At 43.1% G+C, this 27242-nt stretch overlaps 2 protein-coding genes across 3 annotated transcripts; both read left to right on the top strand.

Annotated features, from left to right (window-relative positions):
• The first annotated feature begins 12825 nt into the window (after positions 1-12825).
• Positions 12826-21209, top strand: LOC111248397 (TIP41-like protein). Of its 2 annotated transcripts, XM_022800676.2 has the most exons (5): positions 12838-13456; positions 18725-18872; positions 19628-19774; positions 20351-20644; positions 20809-21209. In XM_022800676.2, exons 1-5 carry the CDS (start codon positions 13299-13301, stop codon positions 20899-20901), a joined length of 840 nt encoding a protein of 279 aa, XP_022656411.1. In that variant the 5' UTR covers positions 12838-13298; the 3' UTR covers positions 20902-21209. The 2 variants fall into 2 exon arrangements, with proteins under 2 accessions (XP_022656412.1, XP_022656411.1); XM_022800677.2 differs by lacking the exon at positions 19628-19774 and having other exon boundaries at positions 12826-13456.
• Positions 21210-22161: 952 nt separating this feature from the next.
• On the top strand, positions 22162-25364 carry LOC111246585 (uncharacterized). Its single transcript, XM_022796418.2, has 2 exons — positions 22162-22295; positions 22641-25364. The coding sequence occupies exons 1-2, from the start codon at positions 22216-22218 to the stop codon at positions 23005-23007; spliced, it is 447 nt and encodes a 148-aa protein (XP_022652153.2). The 5' UTR covers positions 22162-22215; the 3' UTR covers positions 23008-25364.
• The last annotated feature ends 1878 nt before the right edge of the window (positions 25365-27242 follow it).

The following is a 27242-nucleotide window of genomic DNA, read 5'->3' as shown; positions in this document are numbered from 1 at the left end:
CGCTCGTGTTTTTACACGATAAGAATAAATCGCAGTTGGATATTGTTGTCTACGGAATAGTTAAGACATATAAAATGCGGATTTTACTTCTCTGATAGAAGGGTCCTCCCGAAGACGATGTGAGTTACCGCAAGCTAAGATTCGTCGTTAGGTTCGTTAAGCAGATTTCTTATTATAATTTATCATTAAACACATGTTCAGTTGATTCTAGAAAATTTAGGTCAAAATATGAGAAAATCCGGGTCTATAATATATGTATATATATATATATATATATATATATATATATATATATACACACACATCTAATCTGTTTTTATATGGCAATGAATTTTAGCCCCTAAAGACCACTTTATTGAACAGGCTTTTAGCTTAAAAAGTTGTATATGGGCTACCTTATTTCTTAGTGCATTATCGTTATAATTTTAAATTCTTTTTCAGATACTTTATCTTTAGCAAGGTATTTTTTTAAGATTATATAGAAACAAAACAACCGTGTAACCCTGTATAACCTGTAGAATATAGGGCATTAAAATAATTTGATTTTGCTCGTTTAAGGAACCGTTTGATATTATAAGTTAAAGTAGCTTAGTGCATAGCCTACTTTTATAACTGTTCTAAGGCTCAGCTGTATGATGATAAGATATATATATTATCTGCTAAAATATCCTACTGAAATTGACGGCAAAGCGGAGAGGACGTGTCGACAAAACAGATAAAACAGAGGATTTTTGGAAACTAATAAAAAAATATTTTAGACAACATTAGAATTTGCTCTAATAATTTTAGCCGTTATTCGATAATGATAAGCAGCATATTTACTTTTGACCCTTCCGTTTTTGTTCATCATGGAACGTATCGACTCAGACACTCCAGTGATATTTACGTTTAAACACTTCCTGATCCTTGATTATATAATCACGAAATCATGATTTCTAGCCAGAATAAATTCGTGGCTAAATCATGCACATCATAATATCACCAGAAGTCAAACATCCAAAAACTTCATCGACATCATTTCGAAACTTTCAGAGTTCCTATGTCGTTTCGTATGTGAATTTGTAGAGGCTAACATAAAAGTGTCGCGATAATCTCGAAACGATAGCTATGTTGGCTAAAAAATTAAAATGCACATTCAATGAAATGTTCCTCCCTTTCAGTTCTTGAATAAATATATTTTCGCGTTCGTTCGTGATTAAGATGAAAAATGCGCTAGATCCCTCTGTCTATTGCACCCATTACCCTATGCCATTCATCATTTTGTACTTTACTTCAATGTAATGTCTATGAGTGCTAGAGCATTCGTTCAAACTGGAAAAGGTAATTTAGTCCGAAGTAATGTTTGGGTTGTTTGAAAAGTAGGAAGGTAATATTTTTTCTAAAATGTCAATTTCCGAACGTAGCAGATAGTGATATTATTCTAGCGAGGATAGGTATAGCTTTTATATGTGTTTTTATAAGGTTTGGAAGGTATTTTTTGGAAGGTATAACCTATAAACATCTCCACTAAATAATCATGTCCATTAATAATATACACAATAATAAGTAATAATGAATTAGCGTGACAAATGTTATAATGAATCCTTTCAATCTAAGCATTAACTATTTCCCAGAGCTGAGCTTTAACGTTCTAATAATAAATCCACACAGAACACAAATATAATGTTTAATATTTGAAACTGAAAATTTGTTAGGTTTAGAAAACCAAAAAAAGACACTTAATTTTCGTTAGTAGAAAGAAAATGTAGCTGCAGCATTTTTGTTTCCATATTGTATTTCTCAAACAGAATATCCAGGTTGCGTCCATCGTGCCGTATCTTCGCCATAACTGCTTCTGGTCCTATTTAGAACAGGACTACGATCGTTTTTTTTTTAGACTTAAGTAGAGATATGTACTTATTAATAATATTTGGTTCTACGCAAGACCGTAGCCTACGCTGATCTACTTCGCATTAGCACCAAACACATTTGCTCTGATGTCCAAGCAATAATTATGAATTTTTGTTATATAATTTATAGATATTCTATTGTCGCTATGAGGGGTTACATAAAATCTTCATTGATCCTCTGGTCCCAATCCTATCATGGTGTTTAGTCATAGACTTAATTTTATTAATTTCATATGTGTATGATATTTTGTAGAAATGGTAATAGAATAGGTATTTAGCAGCAGGATAGGTTGTATCATCGACAAAGGGTAAATTTTCCAACATGAAGAAATGGACCTACAGTAAGAGGTTGCTTCAATTGTAATCCTGCTTCTTTTTTCTAATAGAGAGCAAACTCTGCTTCATTTGCTTCTTCTGGAAGCTGATTTTTTAGAAACTTGTGTTTCATTTATAACTGGTGTTCGCTATGTACTTTCACGCATCGCGCGGGGCAATGAACCTAATCACAGATATTAGTAAACTATCAGAGACAATTTACTAGAAGGGGCCGCACCTAGGAGAAGTGAATAGCCTGAATCTACGAAACAAATATGACCCGATCTGTGAACCTCTGATAGAAATTATCCGTACAACTGCTAATCGATAGCTCAGAACAGTTCATTTTTATATTTTGTATTTAAAGAATAAAAACATTTCACCCTTATAGTAAATCTTCGGCGAAGTATTGGCCCAATATGGGAATATAAGTAAGCAATTTCATAAGATTCGATGAAAGTAGAAAATGAAATCAGGAAAAATACTGTCTAAGATAGGTAAGAAAACTAACATAGCTAAGGTACTGAGACTTGGTTTTCCATGTAGTAACAAAAACAAGCTCATCGACCAGACTGATACAGCATCAAAAGTTCATAAAAGAAAAGTTAATAATAATACAATATAAACCTTTAGTGCCTTTACGAACCTGTAGTTGTGGCGACAATTAGGTTTTTGCAAAATAATGGTAAAAAGGTTTTATTTCGCAGAACACATTCTACGCCATAATTGCTGGATTACTATAACATCGCTAAAATAAAAATTAGTAACAGCAAAATATATGTACAACTTTTTCGCGTAAATACCTAAAATATGTCTTGTTCACATATCTCGTAATTTCTCTCGTAAATTCTCTTACTGAGTTAAGTGACCGAGCCCTACTAGTGAGCGAACTCCAGACCAGCGGAAGAAAGGGGCAAACGAAATTACAGCGGCAAAGTGAACTCCAAAAGTGGTAGCACAACGGTGAAAGCGGCTGACGGCAGCGGCGAGCGGGAAAAAGGTCTCAGGCAGGACGAGGCTTTTTGATACCTTAAAAGTGAACACAGCAGAACGCACGCTGTATGTACCACCGATAGAGAGCAGTTCATACGAAGATTACGTAGGGACGGCACTGAAAGCAGCAGCAGACCCGTATAAACGAGAAGCAAACTTTTACTTGAAATACGAATCTACTTATTTCTTCTCAGTGCCGCAATAACGGCATGGCATTTAAACGCCTGAGCTGTCAATTGAGCCTATTGTTTCCTCGTTGCTTGACTTTCACGGTGAGTTTCACCAAGTATAATATGTTGCCTGTCAATGGTTCTTTAAGGCAAATCATGTCTTGTTCGCATTAAAAAGAAGACCAAATGTTCTATAAATTTCAATAGCCTTTTTCGTATGCTTGCGGGCAATCTGTATGTCACCAACGATCCGAAGGTCGCATGGGAAAAGAATGCAGGTGTCATCCAACTAAGCGACCTTACCGAGATTTTAGGTAAAATTAAATTTGTAAAGGTGATCAGCAAATATGGCCCAATTCTTAACATCTTACAATCAACCTATCTGTTGTCTTTCACAGCGGTACGCCCTGAACCAATTGATAGTGATTCGTATGCACCCCAGAACGAAAATCGTTCCTGTAGGGAAAAACTGCGCTATGGTTTAGTGATTTTTCTTTTGTGGGTAATTTTTTAAGTAGGCACTGGTCATAAAATCATTAGACTCAAGTACAACAAATAATTATTATTCAAATATATACTCAAGTATCTAGTGATGTCATTGGTCGTAGCATTCACTTTTCCTATTAAAGAGCTAAGGTGTCAAATATCTTCAGGTTTGTATTCGCGCCAAAAAAAATTTAAAATTTATATTGCATTCAAGTTGCCTTAACGAATAACGCTTTTCTCTGTTTTTGTTTGATATCTAACCGAAAATATTTTTCTAGATGATGTCTTTTGCAATCACGCCTGTATCACCTAATGGTGAATATATGAGTATTTAATACGCTACCTGAAAGCTATAGTGAAACTAATAGCGCTATGTACTTTGTCAGTACAAAGCACATAGTGTTAACACATTACCATTTGATTGTATTACAGACAGTGCTATAATATCCCAATCAGAAATCTTGAACAACCTACAATAGCCCATGAGGTCAAGAAATTTCAACCTCGCTAAAAACCTACGCACATATCTTGCGTTCTTCGTGTTGTTGTTATTCTATTCGAACAATAGTTAATATGTAAGATTATAGCGTAATGTATTGGTACGGCTTATCCAATCGTAGTTGCTACAGTTGGAATCTTGCATCCCGTTTATTACAATGATCAACATTTATACTTTTCTGTAATTACCCTTCCTTTGTGACGAATGTAGAACTCGCTTATCGGCAAAAGTCGTTTGATTCAAGGCTAAAACTGCCACTTCCACATTTGATAAGCGAGGATGCCAGACACGAACTAACAGCCGCTTTCTTAGATGTGTCTCACAGTTCTACCGCTGACTAAAAAGTCTATTTGTAAGAGGTAAGCTAGGAGCCGCTATTACAAGTCGTCTACAAAGAAGCGAAGACCTCTGTCGCTTCCACATTCGCTTTTTATAACCACAACGTCGTTTTTATGTACTATTTAGAGATCGTGCGGGCACCCCATCAGAGCGTTGCAGTCAACGGAGCGGAGAGAGTCAACGAAACGGAGTACAAAAAATAAGCACAAAAAGACGAAGCTCAGATCAAAACTCCGATTCAAAAATTTACGGATACATGCATAGAAAGACAAATTAATGTAGACGCTTCTTTGCTTCAACGAGCGCGATATTACCCTGGCCAGGCCAAATGCTTTCGGTGAAAACGTCCAGCCACCACCGTTGAATACTGGCTATCGAGGTAGGGCACTGCTAGCCGCATAGCGTCTAGTTGAAAACAAAATGCCACTAGTAAGGACATCTTGGGACTTTCTATCATCTACTAAGCGTTACGAAGTCGCTCTCATCGTCAGCGGTGCCGAGGAGAAAGCGAACGCACCGCAAACGGAGTAACCATGCATATGACGATATGGTGCTTGTCCGTGCCCATGTAAAGATACGTACATATGTTCGATACCTGTACGTCCGTCCGATAAGCCGGCCAGCCAGCTACTCGATGGCTGGTATTAAAGGTAGAAAACACGTCAGACAATCGGGAGGGACGTCAGGCAATCGATGGGCAGGTAGGCAGCCAGCCAAGTGAATAGGCAATAAGGATATAGAAACGGAAACGCGTAAAGAAAAAACGAGGCAGCGACTGAATATCGGCCGCGGCTATAGTTGCTGGTGACTCCGAAATGCTCCAAAAACGTTCGAGAGAACGAACCAGAAAAATGAGGAGAAAGTGCTTGTTGTTGTTGTTGAAAGGACAAGCGACGGTGAGGAGGGGCAGGCAGCAAAAATGAGTCGATGGCTTTTCTGCCACGAGAAGAAAATGATGAGGAGCGCAGCAACGAAAAGAAAAGCGAGGAGAGTAAGGAAAACAGCAGAAGAAAACAAGAACAGCGTTACCGGCAGCCGCCGGTCATGATGGCGGCTGTTGTTGCTGGAGTTAGCGCTGCGGCGGCGACGGCGGCGGTGGCTGTCAGTGGTTGGAGTCGCGATGTCAGTGGGCAGAAAAAAAAAACGAAAAAGAAAGAACGAACATCGTCACTAGCATCAGCAGTCGAAGCTACATAAGTAAGCAGAAGTAGGATTCAGAAGACAGCTCACAGAAGAAGAAAAAAAATTAGACGGAAGAACAGCAAAAGGAAGAGAAGCTGTCGCCGCTGCCGTCTGGCAGAAAAGTGAAGAGAATGAACAGAAGAGAGAACCCGAAAGTGCGGCGACGTCTGTGGCCGCAACTTCAACTTCTACTGCTCCAAGGCAAAAGATGCAGCTGGAAGGGGCCCCGCGACCAGAGGGCGAGCACACTTGGCCAAATAACGACAGGCCAAGAACACTCGTACACACACACACACTCAGATAGATATACGTATAGACATTCACAGTCTTAAACCAACTCGCATAACATGCATGGAGACATGCGCACGGGTGCTGGATAGATTGATAGAGGAATGAATGCTATTGCGAGCGGACCAGGTAAGATCCGAACGAAGAACGAGGTTGAAGTTCTCAGCGCGTACTGCCACTGCTGCCGGCGCGGTAGTTCGTTTGCTAGATTACACGGCGAATTCTAAAGTTCCGAGCGTGCGCAGAAAAGCAGAAAGGCAGACAAACAGGCTAGCCCACGCTTACAGGAAAAGCTACAGATGGCCGTGTAAGGAAACACGACCAGGCAAGGATGGAGTGAAAGCTAGCAGAAAAGTTAAGCTACGAAACAACGAAGTCAGCAAAACCATTGCTGCTGCCGCTCGAGTGAGTGGATGGAGCCTCCAGGCAGACGCGGTTTTTCAGCAGTAGTGGCTGCGACAACAGCGGCAAGGATAAGAATGATGATGGCATCCGGACGACGGGTGCGGGGTCCATCGTGGCCTCTTCTCGATTTTCTACGCCTCAGCCAGACTACGTTAGCTAACGTTTGCCGACGACAACGCCGCCTGCTGTTGCTGTTAACGCCGCCGCCGCCGCCGCCACTGAGAACTGGTCGGCGATCATGACGCAATATTGTGAAATAGCTTGGTGGATGAACAGACATCAAGCCCTACACATCGTTACTCACATACGCATATCCACGTATAAGACAGAAGCTTTCGAGAAAAATAAGGAAGATACGAAGGATAAGTAAGTCCTACTGCGTGCCGGGCTATAACGAGGATTTTGGACAAATTTTCCTTACCATATATGAGGACGTTTCTTGAGCTGACCTAGACCAGAGGCCAGTTAGTCGACTTATACAGCGCCTCTTTGACAATGGTTCTTATTTTTAGTCAAATTCAAACGACTAATTCGTTCGCCACGTTTTTACGCTGTGTATCATTGTTTAAAATTTAGAAAAACAGTTATAAACCATTACTAATTATCTGAATGGGCAGATGAAAAGTATGTGATATTTAGTACGCTGTATGTATTCGGCTTCCTCTTAAAAATGTAAGCTTCAAAGAAGATTCTAATGAGGTGACGATTTACCGAAGCAGCTAGGATGGTTCGTATATATCTATTTTGGTATTTATAGGATTACAATTACGTATCAACATGAACTCGTAGCCTTAATGAGCCAACTCTATTATTACAACTGTGCGAATGGGGTTGCGCTTCAACACTGCTAACAAGAACAGCTGCCAGATGCATTCCAAATTAAACCAGTCTCTAAATCATCGATTGATGAAGCAGTCGGTATCTCTGCTAACAGGTCGCGGTATTTCCAATGCAATCGCTACTAAATGCTGCCGATTACTTACAGCACCGCATCTGCACTTTCTCGCAAAATCTGCATGTCTGAAACCATGAAACATGATATTTCGAATTTTACATCCGGTATCGCCGTTAGACATTTAAACAAATGGCGGGCTCCCAAGACAAAACGAAGTGTGTCTATAGTCCGATTCGAACCTAAATCATGATGTGTCCATAATATCAGCAGGTCAATACATTACCACTACGCTGTGGCGAGGACTGTCGAACCTCCCTCCGCCTAAATATGCTATATCCCAAGTATTTATGACGAGGTAATTTTAACAACAATCCCACGAATTTCTGGGCATACCGCAATGGTATACGGAAGTCATCAAGCCTGTTTCCATCATACACAGACTAAAGTTCTGTAGATCTTATGGGGGTGTGTGGCACTATTGTTATGGGTATTCACTTAATGGCTACGTTGTATTTTAATGATTCCGTTCTAAATGTCGTTTTTAACTACGTTTTTTTTTATTATGTCGTGTTCGCAGTTCAGACCTTGCTATTCTATTGAAAATGTCAGATCGATTGAGAACACGTTGGTTGTTGATTGAAAACATATATATATATGGTATATATACCATATGTGAGTTATGAAGTTTGTTTTTATCACTTTTACCTTGCCATTCGTGCCCGATTGTTTGCATTAATCTCATGCGTGGGTTAGCTAAATTGGGTTCGATGAACATATCGAATAAGGTTCGACTTGTGCAACAACAACGCATATTCTTTTCGTTTTTGAAAAAAAGCCACCAACATTTTTATCCTCACATAATTTACGCGTCAAATATTCATAGATAGTATTTTAAATATGATTGAAGCCAATTCGATAATGTTTTGCCTAGCGACAACTCGACACTGTGTTTCGGGCCTAAGTATAATTTTTTTAAAAAAAAAGTTTGAGCCAAGCCAACAATATAAATTTTACGGGTGGGTTAAGTTTTAAAATCTGAAATTCATAAATGGTTCTGAGCAAAGATCACCCATACTGCAATTTTCTTTTTGTTCTCCATAAAATCGCCAGCTGGCCAACGGTTTTTTCTCGGTCGACCCTTCCCTGTTTTTCTCTCTCGAAGTCAGCACACTTTCCAGTGGCTTCTCGGTTCGGCATATCATCGTCAAATATCGCTGTCGGCGTCGTTCCCGTTTATGCCAGTGCCTCCTTTGCCGCCCTGTCCCGTTTTCACTCTCGTCACCCCCGCCACCGCTGTTCTGGGCTGTTCTTCCACCACACCCTTCGTACTGTTTAATATGGAACACCTTTCAATAGCCTCGAGCGCGCGCCGCCCAGACGACATCAGCTTAGCACCGTTAGCAGCTTTGCTGATGGCCTTAAGCAGCAGAGGAATATGGCTTTCTCTTCTTAGCCACTACCTTTTGCAGAGAATAGAGCCAGCCAGCAAGCAAGCAAGAGAGCCAACTTCCTCGCGCACTCCCCCTTGGACCTCGCTATCCATTCGCCCCATCTCTCGCCATACAGCGCCACCCACTCAGCAGCCATTCGTAGCGTTGAACTCGCGGCTGAAAACCCCATGTCTTTCTTACGCCTTCGTCCGACTACTTTCACTTCGGCCCCTCGCCCCTTTTCCTTCGATCCTTCGTCGTCCCGCTGCTGCCGCTAGCCTTAATGTTGTCGAACCCCTATCGAATCCCATGTCTCTACTTCTCCCCGTTATGACTTCAAGCAACCCTCTACGCATTACGACGACCAGTGTTTCCCAAAGGGAGGTATATAACATGCGCGCTGTTCTTCACCACTCCAGGCCCGCCATCGCAACGATTACGCTGGGTTGGTATCCAGCGACTGATTCTAAGACCAAAGCTAAAGCTTCAAGCTAGCGCAGGCCTTCCAGCAGGCTTAGCTCCACCCAGGACCCCTTTGTAGCCCATTCTTCGTCTCCCCAGCCGACCTTTTCTCTTCACCATTATTCTTCTGACCTCTTGTCGCTACACAGGTCGGTTCAACTACTCTGCAAGGGCATGCACCTAAAACTCTTTTGCGGTAATATTATATCGTAGAACCGAATGCGATGCAGACGCAGGTTAGGGTTGGTACACGCAGTTCACAAAAGCTCCAACCAAGCCAGCAACAGCAGCGGCGGCGGCGGCGGCAGCAGCAGCAGCAGTAGTAGTAGTAGCATGAACGAGTTTGATCGGTGAGCGCACCAGACGACGGCCCTGCGGAGAAGCCTGCGCGAACTACAAAAGGCGAAGCAGGCACTCCAGGCGTCCTCGTTTGCCTCTGTCTGTGCTAAAAGTTAGACTAGTTCAGTTCGAGCTGAGAATCACCCAAATGGGGCCTCTTAGTTCACTAGCATCAGCATCATCACCATTGCTATCGTCATCAGCATCCTAACCAGAATGACGACCATAATCATCATGATGATCATTGGCGTCACCGCCGTATCATAAGCTTTTCTTCCAACTTTTGCCTCTTATCCTTCTCGACTATTTTGCCCGATGTTGTTGTCTCAATGTCTGTAGTCGCTTGTAGCCTTTCTATTCCACTGTTCAGTCTCACCTGATAGTCGTGACTAGCCATCAACGCTTGCCGGCGATCGTGGCGCTGGGTGATGATGCTGACTGTAGCAGACTAAAAGAGACTGCTGTCACGATTCGTGCCCGGCCATTCGTCCAGTTGAGAAAATGTCGACGTTAGAAAGAAGCAGAAAAGACTGTTTTGGTTGATTGCATAGCTGGGTTACAGTGGTTGCTGTTCTGTTCCAACTTGTCTTTTCGTAGCCGGATTGCCTCACGCACACACAGACAGAAAGACAGCTATTGCCAGATAATGAGTCGTACAATTTTGTGAGCCTTACGAACCGTAAGTTCACTTTATTTCTTTCGAAATAACTATCGCAGCTCCCTGCTACGACCAGTTCGTGTGACGTCGTCGCTGTGGAAAGCAAACTCTTGCCTCTTCCGTCCTATGGTAGTGATGCTAGAACTCGATTCATGACTGACTTGACTATAGCCTCGGCCAATAGGGAAACAAGCCCCTCTAACATCGATACATTAACTACGGATAGGATTTAACTGGTTGTTATCTTCCTTCTCAGCCCCCGCTCTCTTTATATTCCTTTGTCGGCCGTAACACGTTTGAAGCTCTCCTACCGTCGTTCCGTCCGTATATTTTTCGAATATCACTCTTCTCAAGGCTTCTGTATGCGAGATATTTTTTTACGTCACGCATACACACGCAGTTTTCCGCGCAGACCCAATAGCAACAGCAACGCTACTACGTCAGGCATTTCCTTGTCCATTTTAAATGTCGGTGGTGCTTTACTGCCTTTGTTCGGTATCCCTTTTCGGTCCTTTTCTGTCTGCGTGCATTTTCTCTTCCTGTTCCTTTATTTCTTCTTCGGTTCGCGTCTGGATGAAGTTGGAGAATGAACATCATCAAATCATCAATAGCTACAGAATCAGCACAAATAGCAGTAGCGGCAATGGCGGCGGCGGCGGCGTCGGTGCCTCACTCGAATCCCACTCGAATCCGGTCGCTGAAGCGGCCAAAGAGAAAAATAGTGGCTACCCCTACTGCCATCGCCATCGCTGCCGCTGGCAGCAGCCTAAGTTAGTCGCCGAAGCAGTCGTGCCTCTGCCTGATGTTGCTGGCAGGCGCAGCTGGGGCAGCGACGGCAGCCGCTCTCCCCAGCGCACAGAAGGACTCACGGTGAGCAACGACGATTACTGTTTCTACTATAACACTCCGGCTGGATTGCCTCTCCTGGCCGCGAGCGGTCTTCTCGCCGCTGCAGTTGTTATCGTTGTCTTCGTAAGCTCTTCGTCCGAACGGCTGCTGCTGGTACTACTGCGAACAGCCAGGCCGAACATTTCTGCCTCGATGAGTAGGTAGAAGCAGCGTGGCCTAAAGAGTCGCAGCGGCAGCAGCCACTGCCGCTCGCCATCACTCCAACAGCCACAACAACAACAACGATGGCAGCCGCAGTGAATAGGCCCCTCGGCGTGCGGCGTTCCAGCAATCGACCATATATAGAAGCAGCAGCAGCAGCCACGCCGACTGCTGACTTCTCTAGAGCCATGACGACGACGACGAAGACGACCACGACGATGACGACGACGAATCAGTCAGCGAACCAACGACCGACCGACGGTCAACTTCAAGATCAACTTTCGTGCTGCCGTCCCGATAACTAACCTATCGCCACTACTACTACTTTTAATAAAAGACGCGACAGCCATCTCTGCTATCATTCGAGCTGACGCTCTCCAGCAGCGTTTACTCGCACGACCGTTCTTTGCTAGTGAGGGACTACAACACTAACAGTATTAGTAGTAGCAGCTTTGGAGAAAACGCTCTAAAGAAAACTTCCCGAGCTCCCGACTGACCGAACGTCCGACCGAACGCCAGCCCGCCCGTTCGTTTGTTCGCCTTTGCTGGATCGTTGGCCTACGGTGGCGACGACGGACACATGGGAATTCAGGATCTCGGCGGGTGCGTCAATTCATAGTCGACTGTCGCGGCTGTGGCAAGATCTGCCATAGCGTCACCCGCGTCACCATTACAGCGGGCTACTGCCACGGCCGCCAGCCGTTCGTAGCCAAAATCGTCATAATCATCATCATCAGTACCATCGACTTCAACAACATCACGGCCATAGCCTTCGGGTCGCTGCTGCTGCTGTTGCCGCTTCTAATGCATCCCACTAATCTATCCTATACGCTGTGCGCGCTACGAAACAACGACAACAGCGCGAGTAAAAGCGACAGCCGCAACGACGGCGTACACCTTGATCTACCGGTGGGGACTCCAGAGTGGAGTAGAACGCGGAATAGAATAGAATCGTATGCTGCTACTGCTGCTACTGCTGCTGCGGCTGCTCGCAGTTTTACTCTGTTCTGTTGTTGGATAACGCCGGAGCTTAGCTTGGATGCCTGGATGGTTGGTTGCTTACTGGATGGCTACGGCCGCCGCTGGCGCCGCCGATTTCGCTCCTGCTGTTGGATAGCTTTCTTGGCGGCCGGCGGTCCTCCGGTCGGCTGCCTGCCTGCCTGTCTGCATGCCTACTTGCTTGCTATGGCTGTATCGCCTCACTGATCGTCGCGGTTTGTCTGACCCGTCCCGTCGTTCTGCGTGTCTTCGACGACTCTACTGCAAGCCGTCAATCGCTGGGTAATTCGTATTGGCCGCCAGACGGCGCTCGCGGCGCCGTCGCCGCCAACTGGGGGAGGGGGGGAAGTGTGGCCTCTCCGTCCTATTCGCCAGCTTTCCTATCACCGTATTCGGCTCCCGGCTGTTTCGTCGCTGCTGCTGCTGGTACGGCTGATGTTTCTGTCTGTATCGCCGGCTGCTTCTGTCTATCGGGCGGTCTGTCTGTCTGTCGGTCGGTCGGTCGGTGTTTGTGAATTCAAGATGGCGGCGCGCTCGAAGCGTCCACTGGGTTTCTGCTGCTGGTTGCTTCCATAACACGGCTCGCTGGGTGGAAGGCTGTTAGCGTGAGTGTGGTGATTGTGCTGCTGCTGCTGCTGATACAGTGGTGGTGACTGGTGTTGGTGGGGCTCGCTGCTGCTGCCGCTGCTGCTGCTGCTACTATGGTATAGCTAGGCAGGAAGGCAGGCAGCCATTTGGCGTTTGGTGTCCTGCGCCTTTTTTCAAGTTGATGTGCGTCTCGACGTGACGGATACGGTGTGTTGTTTGTTACTCGGAGAGACGGCAGTCGCTGGTCAATCGTTCGAGACGAACGAATTCGTGTGTGTGTGTGTGTGAGTGCGTGAACAAAACATTTAGGAATGAACGGGGTGCGCGAGGAGCATCATGTACTGGACGGATGGCGCTTTTCGGCAAGCTCCGGCCCGATTCTACATTCGAAGTGCAGGACTTACGAAAGTTGCCAAAAGATCCGTGCCAACAAACCCGTTGACGCGATCCATCTCTGCGATCTGTGCAGGTACGTTTTGAGCAAGAGAATCGAGGTGGCCTAGCCGATGATGGTCGCGGCCTTTTCTGCCTGTGGTGGTAATGCCGATTGGAAGTGCTATCCAATTCAGCTTCGGCATGATGAAGAAATCAATTGCTGCGCAGGACGAAAACTAGTTGAATTTAAATCGTCATATGGACGTGCGGGCCAACATAGTGATGAACGCTAAAGGCATCAAGTTGTTGGGTAATGGGTTCGAATCATGGCTGTGTAAGAGCCGTTCGTCGGTAGGCGGTGAAGCACTCCATCTCATACGGCAGAACGAGCAATGAATGTTCTTTTAGCGACGGGCTCTGTACTGGTGGTTGTGACAGCCGTTAGACATCGTCTTCAATAGAACCTGAAGTTAACGGTGTAAAATAGATCGGCGCCCTTTTCAACCTATGTAGCATTTTTATTCCCCAGCTTCTGCTACTACGAAAAATGAATGCGTGCTTCGCTACATGTTAGTACTATGATTTCCATGGTAGTACATAGTGCCGAAGAGCAGTTGAGTTTGTTTGCCCATAGCTGTCGCGTTCTGGTGATGTTTTCGTCCGCAAAATCGGACCGAGCTTGTTGAAGGCTACTAACACGGAGTCACTGCTGTGAAAGTGAAAGGTTGAAGGTTTTCTGCAGAGGAAAGGGAGCCGTCGCAAGTTCTGCTATTGCCGCTTGCTGAAAATTCATTGTTCGGATCATTGTTATGTGTTAAAATGGTTTTAAGATACTCTTCACAAAACTGGAATAATATTAGCTTAGTCAATAATAAAACCTATTTTTGATGGCCATAGATTTATAAATTAAGTAATGCGATTACGAGACAGACGGGCAGGAAGGGGCAACTCGAATGGAACGCAAAGACCTCATCGAAGTGGTTGTGTGGTTTACAAATTTGACTTCTACTGTGTCGTAATGACGGATACAGATGTTGCTTCACAAAACAATAACAAAATTCAACGTATACCTACGTTTTAGTCATCAGCGTACGCAGATGTGCTTCAGGCCATTTCTCTTCTAAACGTAAATATTTCGTTTACTGATCTAAAGCTGCTACGTGTTACATTTGTACAAGCTCAGTCATCATTTGTAACTTCGACGCGTTCTAAGTTTATGCATAGTATATACATACGGAATTACATAAATCCACTAGTTTGTATTGACCAAGAACCTCATTGAACCTTGCGAGAATAACTTTAATTTGAAACCAACAATCATTTTGCAGCGTATTTTTTCTAACAAAAATACCCACATGTGTTAGCGCAATTCTGGTTAATCGCACTGAGCCATATCGTTCTTAAACTGTGGCCCCCTTGAAATCTAAAACATGAAAAGACGAGTGGGAGTTGCTCGTCGTAGGCGACGTAATGATGATAGCATTCGCACAGAACAGGTGGCAGCACCTACAATGGGCTTGTTGTACAAGCGAAGGAAACTTATTGTTGGACTGAAAAACGGGCCGACGCATAGAAAGAGAGACAAACAGAAGTATTAAAAAGGCCCAATATTTGTTCCGAAAGCTGTTACTATCGAAAATCGAGAGCGCAGGCCAAATCACAACAAACAAAAGACTAGAAAAATCAAACTGGCATAGTCGTAGCACTGTCCATCTTCGTCTCAGAAGTATGCACAGCGCCAAATGAACACAATATTTATGGTAAACACAGCGTCCTCGGTAGCAGTAATAGGCGTGAAACATTAAATGAATACGGCATTGCGTTCCAATACTGCTGCTGGTAATGGTTGATACTTGGTGGTCATGGAATAGCGCGGATTTGTGGGTTCGTCATGACTGGGTCTAGGTCTCTCCTTGTCGGTCACTACGTAAGCGCCGTCCACGGTGGGTGTTGCGGGTTGTGCGTCTGTTCATGTGTGTCTAGCAGTTAGTCAACATATGAGTCCCTATGTGAGTATGGCTGTAGATAGATGCATACGCGTTCCTATGTGCTGAGGGGTACGGGGCCCCCGAATGCAGCCGTCGCCGTAGCCACCGCCAACGACGTCAACAGCCACCAGCAATGAGCTCAAACGAGGACCGAACGGCAGCGTCGTTTTTGACTACTGCTGCTTTTACTGTTGCTGTTGTGGCTGCGGTCGCTACAAGGAGGGAACATGCGTTCTTGGTCGTCAAACAGCAGAGAAGATATAGTCGGGTTAAAGGACGAAGAGTAAAAACAGCTATAGCGGTAAGCAAGCGTTCTGAACGCCTAATGCCAAAGGCCGCGTTCTCCTATAGTTGTAGTAACTATATGAGTCAGAGTAAGAGTAAGAGTAAACTGGACGCTCTGGGAAAAGCAATGGCCGCAGCCGCAACAACAATAACACGAGAGTATTAACGGGAACAGCGGCAAAAGCAGTACATAGTAGTAGTATCGCTGCGTCGGGGCAAGGCAGAGTCGAAACGCTTCAGAACTGAACGCAATCAAGCGGACCACGTTTCGACGGAACAGCGCAGCGCTCAGAACGAAAAATTCATGCAGAATCGGAATGCCGACTGTGATGACAATGATGTTGTGTGCAATAATTGTTGTAGTGCTGTAGGATACGATCATGTTAAAACTGTGGTATTTTTCCTTCAAGTAGTATGCTTTTTTACATAAAAGAGAGAAAGAAAAGAAAACGTGAAGTAAACAGCTGAAGACGAGGTTATAAAAATATTCAGCAATGCTGTTCATATACATATTCAACAATCTAGAGAAAATGAGGATAACGGTGTTACTCCACAGCCGGGAGGGGGGACGGGGGGACGGGACGATCGTGTCCGCTTGCAGAAGGCGTTTCGTAGAGAACGGAGATGCTTTTGCTCGGGCTGGAACTGACTGATTGGCCTTACTAGAAAAAAATCTCACGACAAGAACTATACGCAATCGCTAATTAATTCGCATTGAAGTGAGTAAGTGAGGGATCACAAAGGATTAGAACAGAACTGCCAAATTCGTCCAATAGTGTAGCGCCGCTCGTGAGTGTCTATTAAAATATGTGTGCGAAGAAGAAATTTATCCAGCGTACTTATTAAAAATGGGGTAGGCCGAGCTGCCACGAGCCAACAAAAGTTGAGAAAACATAAGAAATGACAGGTTAGGTTAGGGACGGCAGGCTACACAGTGACCTTGTAAGGAATATTGTACAAGAAAGAAGTGGACACTAGAGGTGATAAACCTTGACATGCGAATGTGCTTTGGATAGTTCATCTGTCACGCAGTTCAAACATATATCGATATAACTGTTTACAAGTGTATGTTTCTAACGGAAAATACGTAATTGTATAATGAACGTACGTTAACGATTTCGAGACAGAATCTATAATGATATGAACTTCAGGCCGTCTTTACTCGATCCTCACAGCAGAGATGAAGGCACATAGCCACGCAAATAGATTTTTCGTTTTCTTCCTCATCTTCTTCTTTCTATTAGTTGTGCTAAATACGGCATCAATTGTGATAGATGGGGATAGTAGTTGCATCAAAATGATTGTTCCTATTATTGCCAAAGTTCATCCATTCACAATCACTGTGGCGGGTTATCTTGTCGAATGCTATGACGATTAGTACATCAGTTTGTTTTAGAGTCTACACTAATTGTACGAAGCAAAATAGTTTTTTTTTTTTTGTTACAGTTAAAGTTCGTAAAGTTTTTCTTCAAATTGTTTCTATTGTAACTTCTCATATTGTCTAATACGTGTCAAGTCACCAACGAATGCCTGTCTGGCTTGATGAGCAAAAGTAAGCCGACTTCACAATAAATTTTGTTAGTGTAAAAATTCGATGCTCTGTTAGGCCTTTATTAATTACTCGCCTATAGCCATTGCTGATGTTGCTTTCCTTACAGCCCATTAACCGTACTTGCAATCAAACCAGCCCAGACAATAGTGCGGTAAACTACTCTTAAATAAAGCACTCATTGTACTGATATTGCCTTAAAGCCACTTATTCTTCTGATTTTAGTGTAATAAAGTGCTGAGACATCAGAGCGCTGATCGTTGTGATTCCATTTTAAAGCTGATCATGGGGACCCACCGTAGATAAAGCAGTATCGAGTATTGTGTTCGACTGAAAGGTGGCGGAAACATTTTCGCTTAATGCATTTTATTGGAAATTTTATTAAAAAAAAAAAGTTCTTCTACCAGCTGCAAAAACCTGATTTGGTTACCAGTGACTCATTTACTTTAAGTGAATGATGATCTCAGTTTAAAACGTGAAGTTACTTCGGAAAACAAAGTCGATTGAGCTATAACGCCATTGAAAATTATTCTTAATATTGATGTAGGAGTCTATTATTTTAAATTAATTAAAATGCATTTAAAGTAATGAAACGAAAAAAAATCGCTTTCGCTTGTAGCAAGTTTCATCAGCTTTTTAGTTAAGTTGATTGTCTACCGTAATTGTTTGCTGCTTTTCCCGAAGCTAATAATCTGCTGTCATCTAAAGGAGGCCAACGAGATATTGAAAGCTGAAAAGATCAATGAAGTAATAACAAAAAAATCACGAACATATTTAGGCGTTTATTTAAGTAACGTTCTTTTACACAGCTTGATACTGTTGTTTGTTTATGTAAAATCAGGGCGCTACCATAAATCGATAGAAAGATTTTAAAAAAGCCGTTTGCCAAGCAAATATACGGGTAGGAAAACGTATTACCCTAAGCACAGCTATCGTGCCCTTTACCTGAATCGATAAGATTATATCTCTCTCTCTTCTCCGTTGCAAAACCTCACGAGAAATATACTGATTACGTTTTGAAATATGTATTTATGTGCAATGTTTTCTACAGTCTGTCAAAAAAAGGCATCGACTTAACTCGGTTTGCCGTATCCAGAAATTTAGTTCCTTCTGTTATCTGTCATGTACTTGTTTAAATTTATAGCGCGTCCTTTGACTTAAGAAAGGTACTGTTGTTGAACTGAATTAGATAGTACCGATCACCACTCTTCGAAGAAATCCATAAAAATATAGGTTATGGACGTGTTAAAATTGCATAGAATAAGAGAGAAAATTTCTAATCTTACTTACGCTGGCCAACTAATTCCATCATATTTTCCATCATAAAACAGTTGGTAAATTTCACATGACGTAGCACGCCACAACAAAATGCATAACTTACTACTTACGACGCATTACAAAACTTAATAGGAAACGTTCTAGAAAGGATTTATCGTTAAGTTCCGTAGCAGTAATAGTAATATTATTACTACACAATTAATAAATTTAACCATAAACGATATCTAAAAATTGCGCGACATGTTGTCTTGTTTACTTGCAGATACATACATACCTTGCAGTTACCGTCTCATCCGGATATGACCTTTGCGTGGAATCGGTTACGAATAGAACATTCAACTGGCTTCGGGATTGAATTTAATCCGCTAGATGCGCTCAGGCTTGTCTCAGAAAAGAACTACATTCCAAAAGTACGTAGACAGGATGCACTATATATATATATATATATTTTTTTTTTAATCTAACTATTGTACCTAGCTTTAACCCAATCTCTTAGTAATACTTCATTGATTGGAGTGGCAATTGAAGAGCTGATGATGTATGTTTGTTTAAGTACGAACTGATAAGGAAAATAGAGACCATTTCCATGTTAAGGCTACTTCCGCGTATCAAAAACTGAATCTTCTAGCCAGGAACTATGAAACCGGGAAGTTTACGTTGGTGGTAATATTATTTGTTATCCTTTAGGTGTATCTATTTTCCTTTTGAGGCGCAGTTGCAAACAGCTTTACGTAGAAGGCTTCAACTAAGTTGGTAAAAAGTATGAACCCTGTTATTGTATGAGCGTCCTTAGAAGGTCTCAGTGGCCTTTTAGATTAGGCAAATAGGGAGCAATGTTTTTGATTGACCAAGTCGTACCGGGTTCTTGCTAGGCTCAGTGTTCGATCAGAAAGTCTTGTGGTTAGGGAATATATGGAACGTTCGAGTTTATGAAAGCACTGGCTTCAAGGATACATTTTGTATAGACCGCAATAATTATTTCTAAGTCGTACTATCTGCTCCTATGCACGGGGCTCTTCTTAGAATGTGCGGTATGTCGAAAGAAACAAGACTTTACAACTCCAAACGAAATTTTTTGGTTTGTGTTAGCAAGTGCAGTAGGTAGTACCAATTTCATTGGACAATGAGAACGAAGATTCGATTTTCTCGTCAACGTGTTACGCAGGTCGCTGTGGCAGAAGCTTGGCGAGAAGCCAGACAGGCACCAGATTTGCCAGAACCAAAAGTTCCCGACAGCCATAAATTCGACTGGACCTTTACCACTAACTATAAGGGCACGTTATTATCGGACAAAGAGGGTCGAAAGTTGAAGGTACTTGCATGTTTAATCTCGACATGTAAAGCACATTGTTGATGATATACAACTACAAAAGAGAATTTGCTTCGTAAATATCTTCTAAAATATCTCGCTATAATGAAATTACTACTGCCATACACTTGGACTGAGATGTCAATATTACATTTTCCGCACATGCTAAAAAGCCTTTAAAAATCGCCTAAGAACTAGACCCTAGCATCGTCCATCTTCAATTTGTGAAAAAAGCTATCCAAATTAATCCATGGAAACACCCATACGTTTAACTAAAAATTCCCACTTAATTCTCTTGGAAGTGTCTAATAAAACGAGGGTAAATTGTTAAATATTGAACGCATCTCTTAAAGACGAGATTTTTTAAAAAAAATTAAACTTTTTTTCAAACTACGACGAGTTTTCAAAATGAACATTGAACATTGGCTTTGGGCTCGAGTGCCATTTTATTCAAAGACATGTTTAATTCATAGGACTATTGACTTGACAACACAATTATCCTCAGATAAATTCCTGCTTACATTTATAAATATTTTAGTAAGAAAAAAAATTGTTTTTCTTTTTCTCGCGCGCTCTCAGGAAGTGCCTACAACGGAACGTATTGACATGTCGAAACTTACGTCCCGAGACCCCATATACTTCTACCAAGATCTGTGCCTCTTCGAGGATGAACTTTCAGATCACGGTGTAGCGAAACTCAGCGTTAAAATTCGCGTCATGCGTAGTAACCTTTTCGTGTTATTGAGATTCTTTCTGCGGGTCGATCAGGTTCTGATTCGAATGAACGACACACGTCTTTACTGGGAACAGGGAACTGAGTACATACTTCGAGAGTACGCAGAAAGAGAGCACAAGGACGCAAAAAATCTTAATGTATGTATAGTTATGCAAATGAGAATTACCTCACTATATATATATATATATATATACTTATGTGTTGAGTTAAATATATCCAGTCAATGAATCACCTTACGAGCCAGGTTATCAGGGTAGGCCAATTCTGCAAAAATAACCATTTGTTTGATCATTGATTACAGCTCCCCACGAGCATTTTGACAGATCCCGTGGCCCTGAGCGAGCATCTACCGGTTGTATACACGCACTACGAACGACTCGACTTCCCCAAGTGATGTCAAAGCGTTAACAAGATGCAACAAAAATTACATATTACAAATAGGTTTTCAGTATCAATATTATCTAAGAGCAAAGCCTCGAACGCCAGATACGAGCAAGAGGAAAGAAACAATGTGATCCAAGTAATTATGTGATGTCAGAAAGCGAGAATTATACGAATAAGTGTCTGAAGCTATTGTCTGAGACCGCAAACGTCAACAATATGCTCCTGTCACTGTAACCGATATTGTTTTCTTTATGAATAAGTGTGGTGTTAAACGTGAGGAGCCTATTTATAAAGAACTTCCGTTGTTGAACCATCTTACTATTGTATTGAACTTATTAAAAGTTGCTTGTAATTATTACTTAGACGAACATCTATCATAGACAGGATACATTATTTATTCCTAAATGCGATTAAACTTCGGGGCACTTAATACTAACCGCGATTTTCCTTATAGGCGTTAAGCCATGATGCTATTGATTGAAGTGTAACTTGAATGGCTATCATGGACTGAATACGAGTGGCAAGCGTTACCAAGCTGCATCATCCACGTGCTGCTTCCATCTTGCTCTTAACACCAACCTCGTATTTCAATAAATGCTATCATTTACCTAAAGCTAGACGCTCTGATCGGCTTTCTTTTTTCTACATATTACGTACTTTATTGTTGGACACTTGTCAATTCTCTGAGTAACTTCGTGAGCTCCTATCTTTTGTATTTTGCCTGTCGAACGTTTGTTAGGAATGTCCTTCCGTAAGGAATGTGGTAGATTTTGTGTACTTTATATACTCCCGTCGTGACTCATAAGACACCTTTTTTAATTTTCTTGGTTTTGACCTATTTGCGGTTGTTATTATTGTTGTTGCTGCTGCTGCTGCTTTCGTGCACGCCGTCTGTACAATCTGATCTCCACATTTGTGCTTGCGACTTATTGGCTTATACTCTCCAGGGTCGACCGGTTCGGTCAGCTTGGCGGTATCCACAGCTTCAGTGTCAGCTTCAGCGGCCCGGGGCACTTTATCCCCATCGCCTTCGCCGGCGCCTCGCTCCTCGCTTGTTACTCCACCCCCGAGTAGCGCATCAGCTGCCCCGCTCGTTGGTACGCCATCCGCCTTGGGTATTCCGGCCGGCAATAACGCCCTACAGTTGCGACCCTCCGAAGCGTGCATTCCTTGTGAAATCTGTGGCCGTAGATTCCGCAGCCTGGCTGACGTGCGCTCCCATGTGGCCGCGATCCACCTTAAAAACTCGGAGGACCCCGAGCGGCGGTTCCAATGCGAGTTCTGCCCATTCCGCGCGTACACTAAGACGTCCATTCGCCAACACATGTTTCTGCACACCGGCGAAGTGCCATATAAGTGCGACCTATGCAGTTACGGAGCCCGACAAAAGTTCCATCTCGACAGGTTAGTCTAACAGCAGAAAAAAGAGATTAAGGTATTCATGTTGTTGCGCAGCAAAACTCCCAGTTGTCTACAACTATACGTATCTTCAGCGTACGAATTTGTTTGGAACCCCTACTTGATTTTTGCCCTTAAAACTCAATAAGGCATTTTTATATGTGTTACACTTCGACTCAGACGTTGATCTTTTTTTACGAGAACTGAATTTATTTCTAGTCCTTTTTTGCGAATACTAAAAGTGCTACTATATTTTCAGCGTATCTTGAAGTCGCTATCACTGAACATGATTAAAATGTGTAAGATAAACGTGTTTATATAAGTGTGCGTTCATATCCGGATCATTTTTAGGCATCGTCAAAAGGCGCATGGAATGGCGCCTACACCGAAACGCGGCCGTTTCCCCGGCCGGCCGTCGAGTGAGCTTTCAATTCTACCCGTAGGGCCGCCTAGCGCTTCACCACCAAACGGCAGTGGCAACGGCGCATCCTTGAATCCAACTACGTTAAACGGGCACTCAAGCGATCCTGAGTTGCTGACACCGTTCCCACCGGTGTTTCCGCCCATGCTTGACCCCGCCGCCCTGAAGCTTGCCTCGAATCTATTCCAGCTGATTTCGTCGTCTAATGGCGGAGGCAGCGGAAGCAGTGCCGCAGGAGGAAATAATTCGTCGGCTTCAACGGGTTCGGATCATAGTTCGCAGGACAATGACGTTTAAATGAAAGGCATCTTTGTTCGATTACGAAAGACGCGAATGATGACCCCAAAGCCATCTAGCAACAGTCATCAACAATGGCAGCCATAGGCGACGCACCACGCGGTTTACCTGCACGTGCGGGGCCGTATAGAGCAAACTGTTCAGGGAAAGCTCAGAAGACACGAAATGCTCGTTTCTCGTTTCGACGATGCGAAAGCGAAGTCGATAATGAAAACAACCCTGTAAATGTGTTGTGGATGACACGTAGGGGACTACTTTCGGCAGTCCGCGCTCATCTAGCTAGCAGAAACCGCTGAAAGTGAGACGCATGTAGTGACAAAACAGACAGACAGTATTGGGGCGAGCTGTCTGGAACTCGAATGTAGTTCTCCATGAAAAAAGGGGGTGAGGGATGGGTACAATGTGTAACAGACTCAGTTTACCCCTCTTTTTGTGAACGTCCTGAGTCAGCGTTGTGCGATAGCGGCCAGCCGACCAACTAGTAAAAACAATCTTTTCTCCTTCCCCGTCTCCTAAGTCTGACATAAACGTCCGTGTGCGAAATATTGACTTAGATAAAATTTGGTCCAAGAAGTCCGATGACGACGAAAACGAAGCATTCCATATTTATGTTAAAGAAGAGAAGAACGCTCTGTCAATGACCTACGCTGCCTAGCCAAAGCGGAGCTAATCCAGAAAACGAGAACACTTTTGCAACTGCCCATTTCTCTACTGATCTAACCTATATATCCGCTAAAAAGGAATACGGTACGAACCTCCAAAGGAAGAGCTGTAACGTTTCAGTTCGATGCGCGCAGGCGTAGTGCTATTCGGCGTTGGCGCACACGCAATCCAGTCAGTCAATATAGAAAAAAACCGTATACACACAAACCACACTACAATACGTATACTGCAAAACATTTACTACTGCAACAACTGCTATTTCTAGTAAACAATAGCGGTGCTACTACCATAAAGCAGAAACTAACGTAAGCTGTGAAAACTGGAGAAGAAGGTGACATTGCAACAGATGACCCAGGCGACGCCGGTTGATTGATGATCTCTTCCATGCCAAATCTTCCGTACGACGACGACGACGACGACGACGACGACGACTACGACGACAACGACGACGACGACGATGACGACGACGACGACGACGACGACGACGACGACGACGATAATTGCATAATGATAGAATATGCTGATGATAGTGCTAATCACCGCTAGAGATGATGAAGGTAAAGAGACAACGCAGCGTTGAGCTGCTCGCTGGCCGCTGAATTTGCGCCTTATATTTGCACCAATTGTAAATTATTGATTGATTGTCTTCTATTATTACTATTATGATAACTATTAGATTAAGTATGTTGACCAAGACAAGCGATAAAAATCCAAACAGACATGAATATTATTAATTAATTATGTCAACGTAGAAAACGAATACGCTAATGAAATAGGTATTCTGTGAGGACCTTTTGTACAGTACCAAGCTATTGGAAAGAACCTATTTCATCGCAACGGGGGTCTTTCAGGGGGATGCGCCGCACTAGGCGGGTTGTAACCCTCCTCTAACCGGGCGTTCTTCTTGATTCGCTAGAAACACGGAAACGGGGAGATAGGACAGAAGACAATCGGACAGAGGAGACAATATGATGATGATAATAAGCTAACAGAAAAGAAATTATAGCTAGCTATTATTAGCGCATAGATGTATCTCGCCGATTGCCTTTGTCGTCGTAGACAACACACAGAGACCAGTGCAAAGTAACTTCCGACCCCGACAATGCCATCTACAGTTCAGTGCCTATACGCGTTTTTGTCAAACGTAATTATATGAAGAAAGAAAATACATACCTACGACATTATATTAACATAAACAAAACACGTAAGGAGAGGATGAAATGAAAAACCGTGACGTTCCGACAAAATACATTCCATCTACGATAGTGCACGTACGTTCTTGTAAAAGGGAGTGAGGGCGGTGACCAGGGTTAGTCATGGACAGTTTGCACCTTCGACGATGAATTCGTTCTTGTTGTCTAGCTGCTGTCCTCCGCCATGTTAACTCGAATGCCCACCAGGCGCGTACGGCTTCGCACAAGCATATACAATAACAACAATAGCGACTATGTCATACTATATATAAATGTATATTATATTCTTAGGGGATAAAGAAGGAGTTAGCTGAGGCTAATAATGATGAGACCATTATTATTATGATAATTACTATTACCACAACTGCTATATACTTTTGGCGACGAACGTATTATTTTAGATATGTCCCTTCTATTGACACGCCCCGGAATCCCAGCGATATACATATATTGTAACAACAACTTTAACGACAATTACAAATACCACTGCAACTACTATTACGACCGTCTGCTGCTTGCCTGCCCGTGTGAGTGTTGTTAGGTAAATGTAAGTGTACAATAATATTACAGCGTGTTGGCGATGAAGACCCTCACCCTCGTTTTACGTCGTCTGCAGTATACAGCCTTATCCGAGTGTTGATCTGCAGCCTTTGACGTGCGAGGGCGAGCATACGGGCTAGGCTATTGAACAATATAGACACAGACACACACGCGCGTGCGCGCGCGCATGCGCACACACACGAACCCAATATACGATCTCAGAATTCGCGCCAAGCAAATAGCGCTCTTTGTCAAGCGACAAGCATTAAGTGGGCCGCCATCAAGGGCATATTGTACTACCGTACTATGACTACTACAAGTTCGATTGTCATTATTACTACGATTGCGACATCATGTATGAGCAGAAGTGGAAAGCTTGGTAAAAAAAAAAGAAAGAAACGCTGCGCAAGCTGCTATCGCCTCCATCTATTAGCCATATGATATAATGCGTATACAAACTGTCGCAGCTGTAATAATAATGATGATATTTATGGCGATATAAAAAGTAAAAAAACGAGAAAAACGAAAAGATAGAGAAAGATATAGAAATAGAGCTGTAGGATAAGAAAGCGGTAGTTGACAGGATGATGAAAGACAAGACAACGTAACAATGACTTAAGTGAATGGTAAGCCAACATTTACAAGGAGTAGAAATTGTGTCTTCGAGATCTCGTATTCTTGTTTTTTTACTGCTCATTGATTTTTGTTCGTTTGTTCTTTATTGTATGTGGGTGTGCACATCGACATACAATCATATATGGCACAGCAAAATACAGACAGAAGACACAACTGTATTGTTCAATTAGGGGACGTATACAAGAGACTAGACGGAATAGGGAAGTGGATTAAGCTTTTCCTCCTACTCTATGCGTGAAGAAATGATCTAGGGCTAGAGAAACACAAAATGGTGTAAACTTTTCTGAAGACAACGGACGGACGTACGCACGGATAGAGAAGAATACATTGCAGATAGACACTTAAGTACAGACACGCAAAAACACGAACGTAAATTAGATCGACACGCTACATGCTTGCGGCCGCGCACCGAGGAATATAGCGTGAATGAGATATATCACAAGAACATAGTTCGGGAAATGCGGAAAATGCAGTTCAGAGCAACAAACACTTTGTCATAATGGACTTGCCCAGTCTCGACGGAAGCAGCTGAAGCGAAGGTTGTCGATTGGCTTTATTCTGCGTTTGGATTTGCGTTACAAACGGGCGACGTTTCATTTTATCATCTAAGTCGAGAGGAAAAAAAGAAAAAACAGCTTATAACAGGCGCCTTTGAAGCATACGCTCCCTTTTTGGTATCCCAGTGACAAGTCCAGGACGGACGCGATTCAAAGGGGGTCCCTAGAAGTTGGTCCCTAGAACGGGACTCCGGTAGTGCAAAAAGGCGTGACGCAGAGTTTTAACTCGATGGGGAACGGCCCGTTTCGCCAGATCCCCAGCGCCGAAAAACAAACAATTCGGCGAATGCACATAGCAAACCCGATTACAATAATATGGATGTAAACGGGTACCCAAAGGATTCCCCCCAAAGGATTGGATGATAAACAATGAGCAACTGTTAAATGAGTGGGTATGTGAATATAACTGACCGACTGACTTTGGATGGGAGCATGTTAATGCTGAAATGAGAAAAAATCATGCGTTTTCGGTTGAGGTCTTTCACTCAGATCTTTAGAAAGTTCGATATCGGCAATGCAGTGGCCAGACTATGGTACCAGGGCATAGCTAGCACGAGAACAGATAGGTATTACAATCTATAAGCGTGTAGGATCAACAATCCATCAAATACACATTCCATATTTAGATGTAAGTAAGCCGACATAT

The sequence above is a fragment of the Varroa destructor genome, unplaced genomic scaffold (genome assembly GCF_002443255.2).
Source record: "Varroa destructor unplaced genomic scaffold, Vdes_3.0 BEIS01000003.1, whole genome shotgun sequence".
Taxonomy (NCBI): Eukaryota; Metazoa; Arthropoda; class Arachnida; order Mesostigmata; family Varroidae; genus Varroa; species Varroa destructor.
This window is presented reverse-complemented; position numbering and strand designations above follow the sequence as displayed.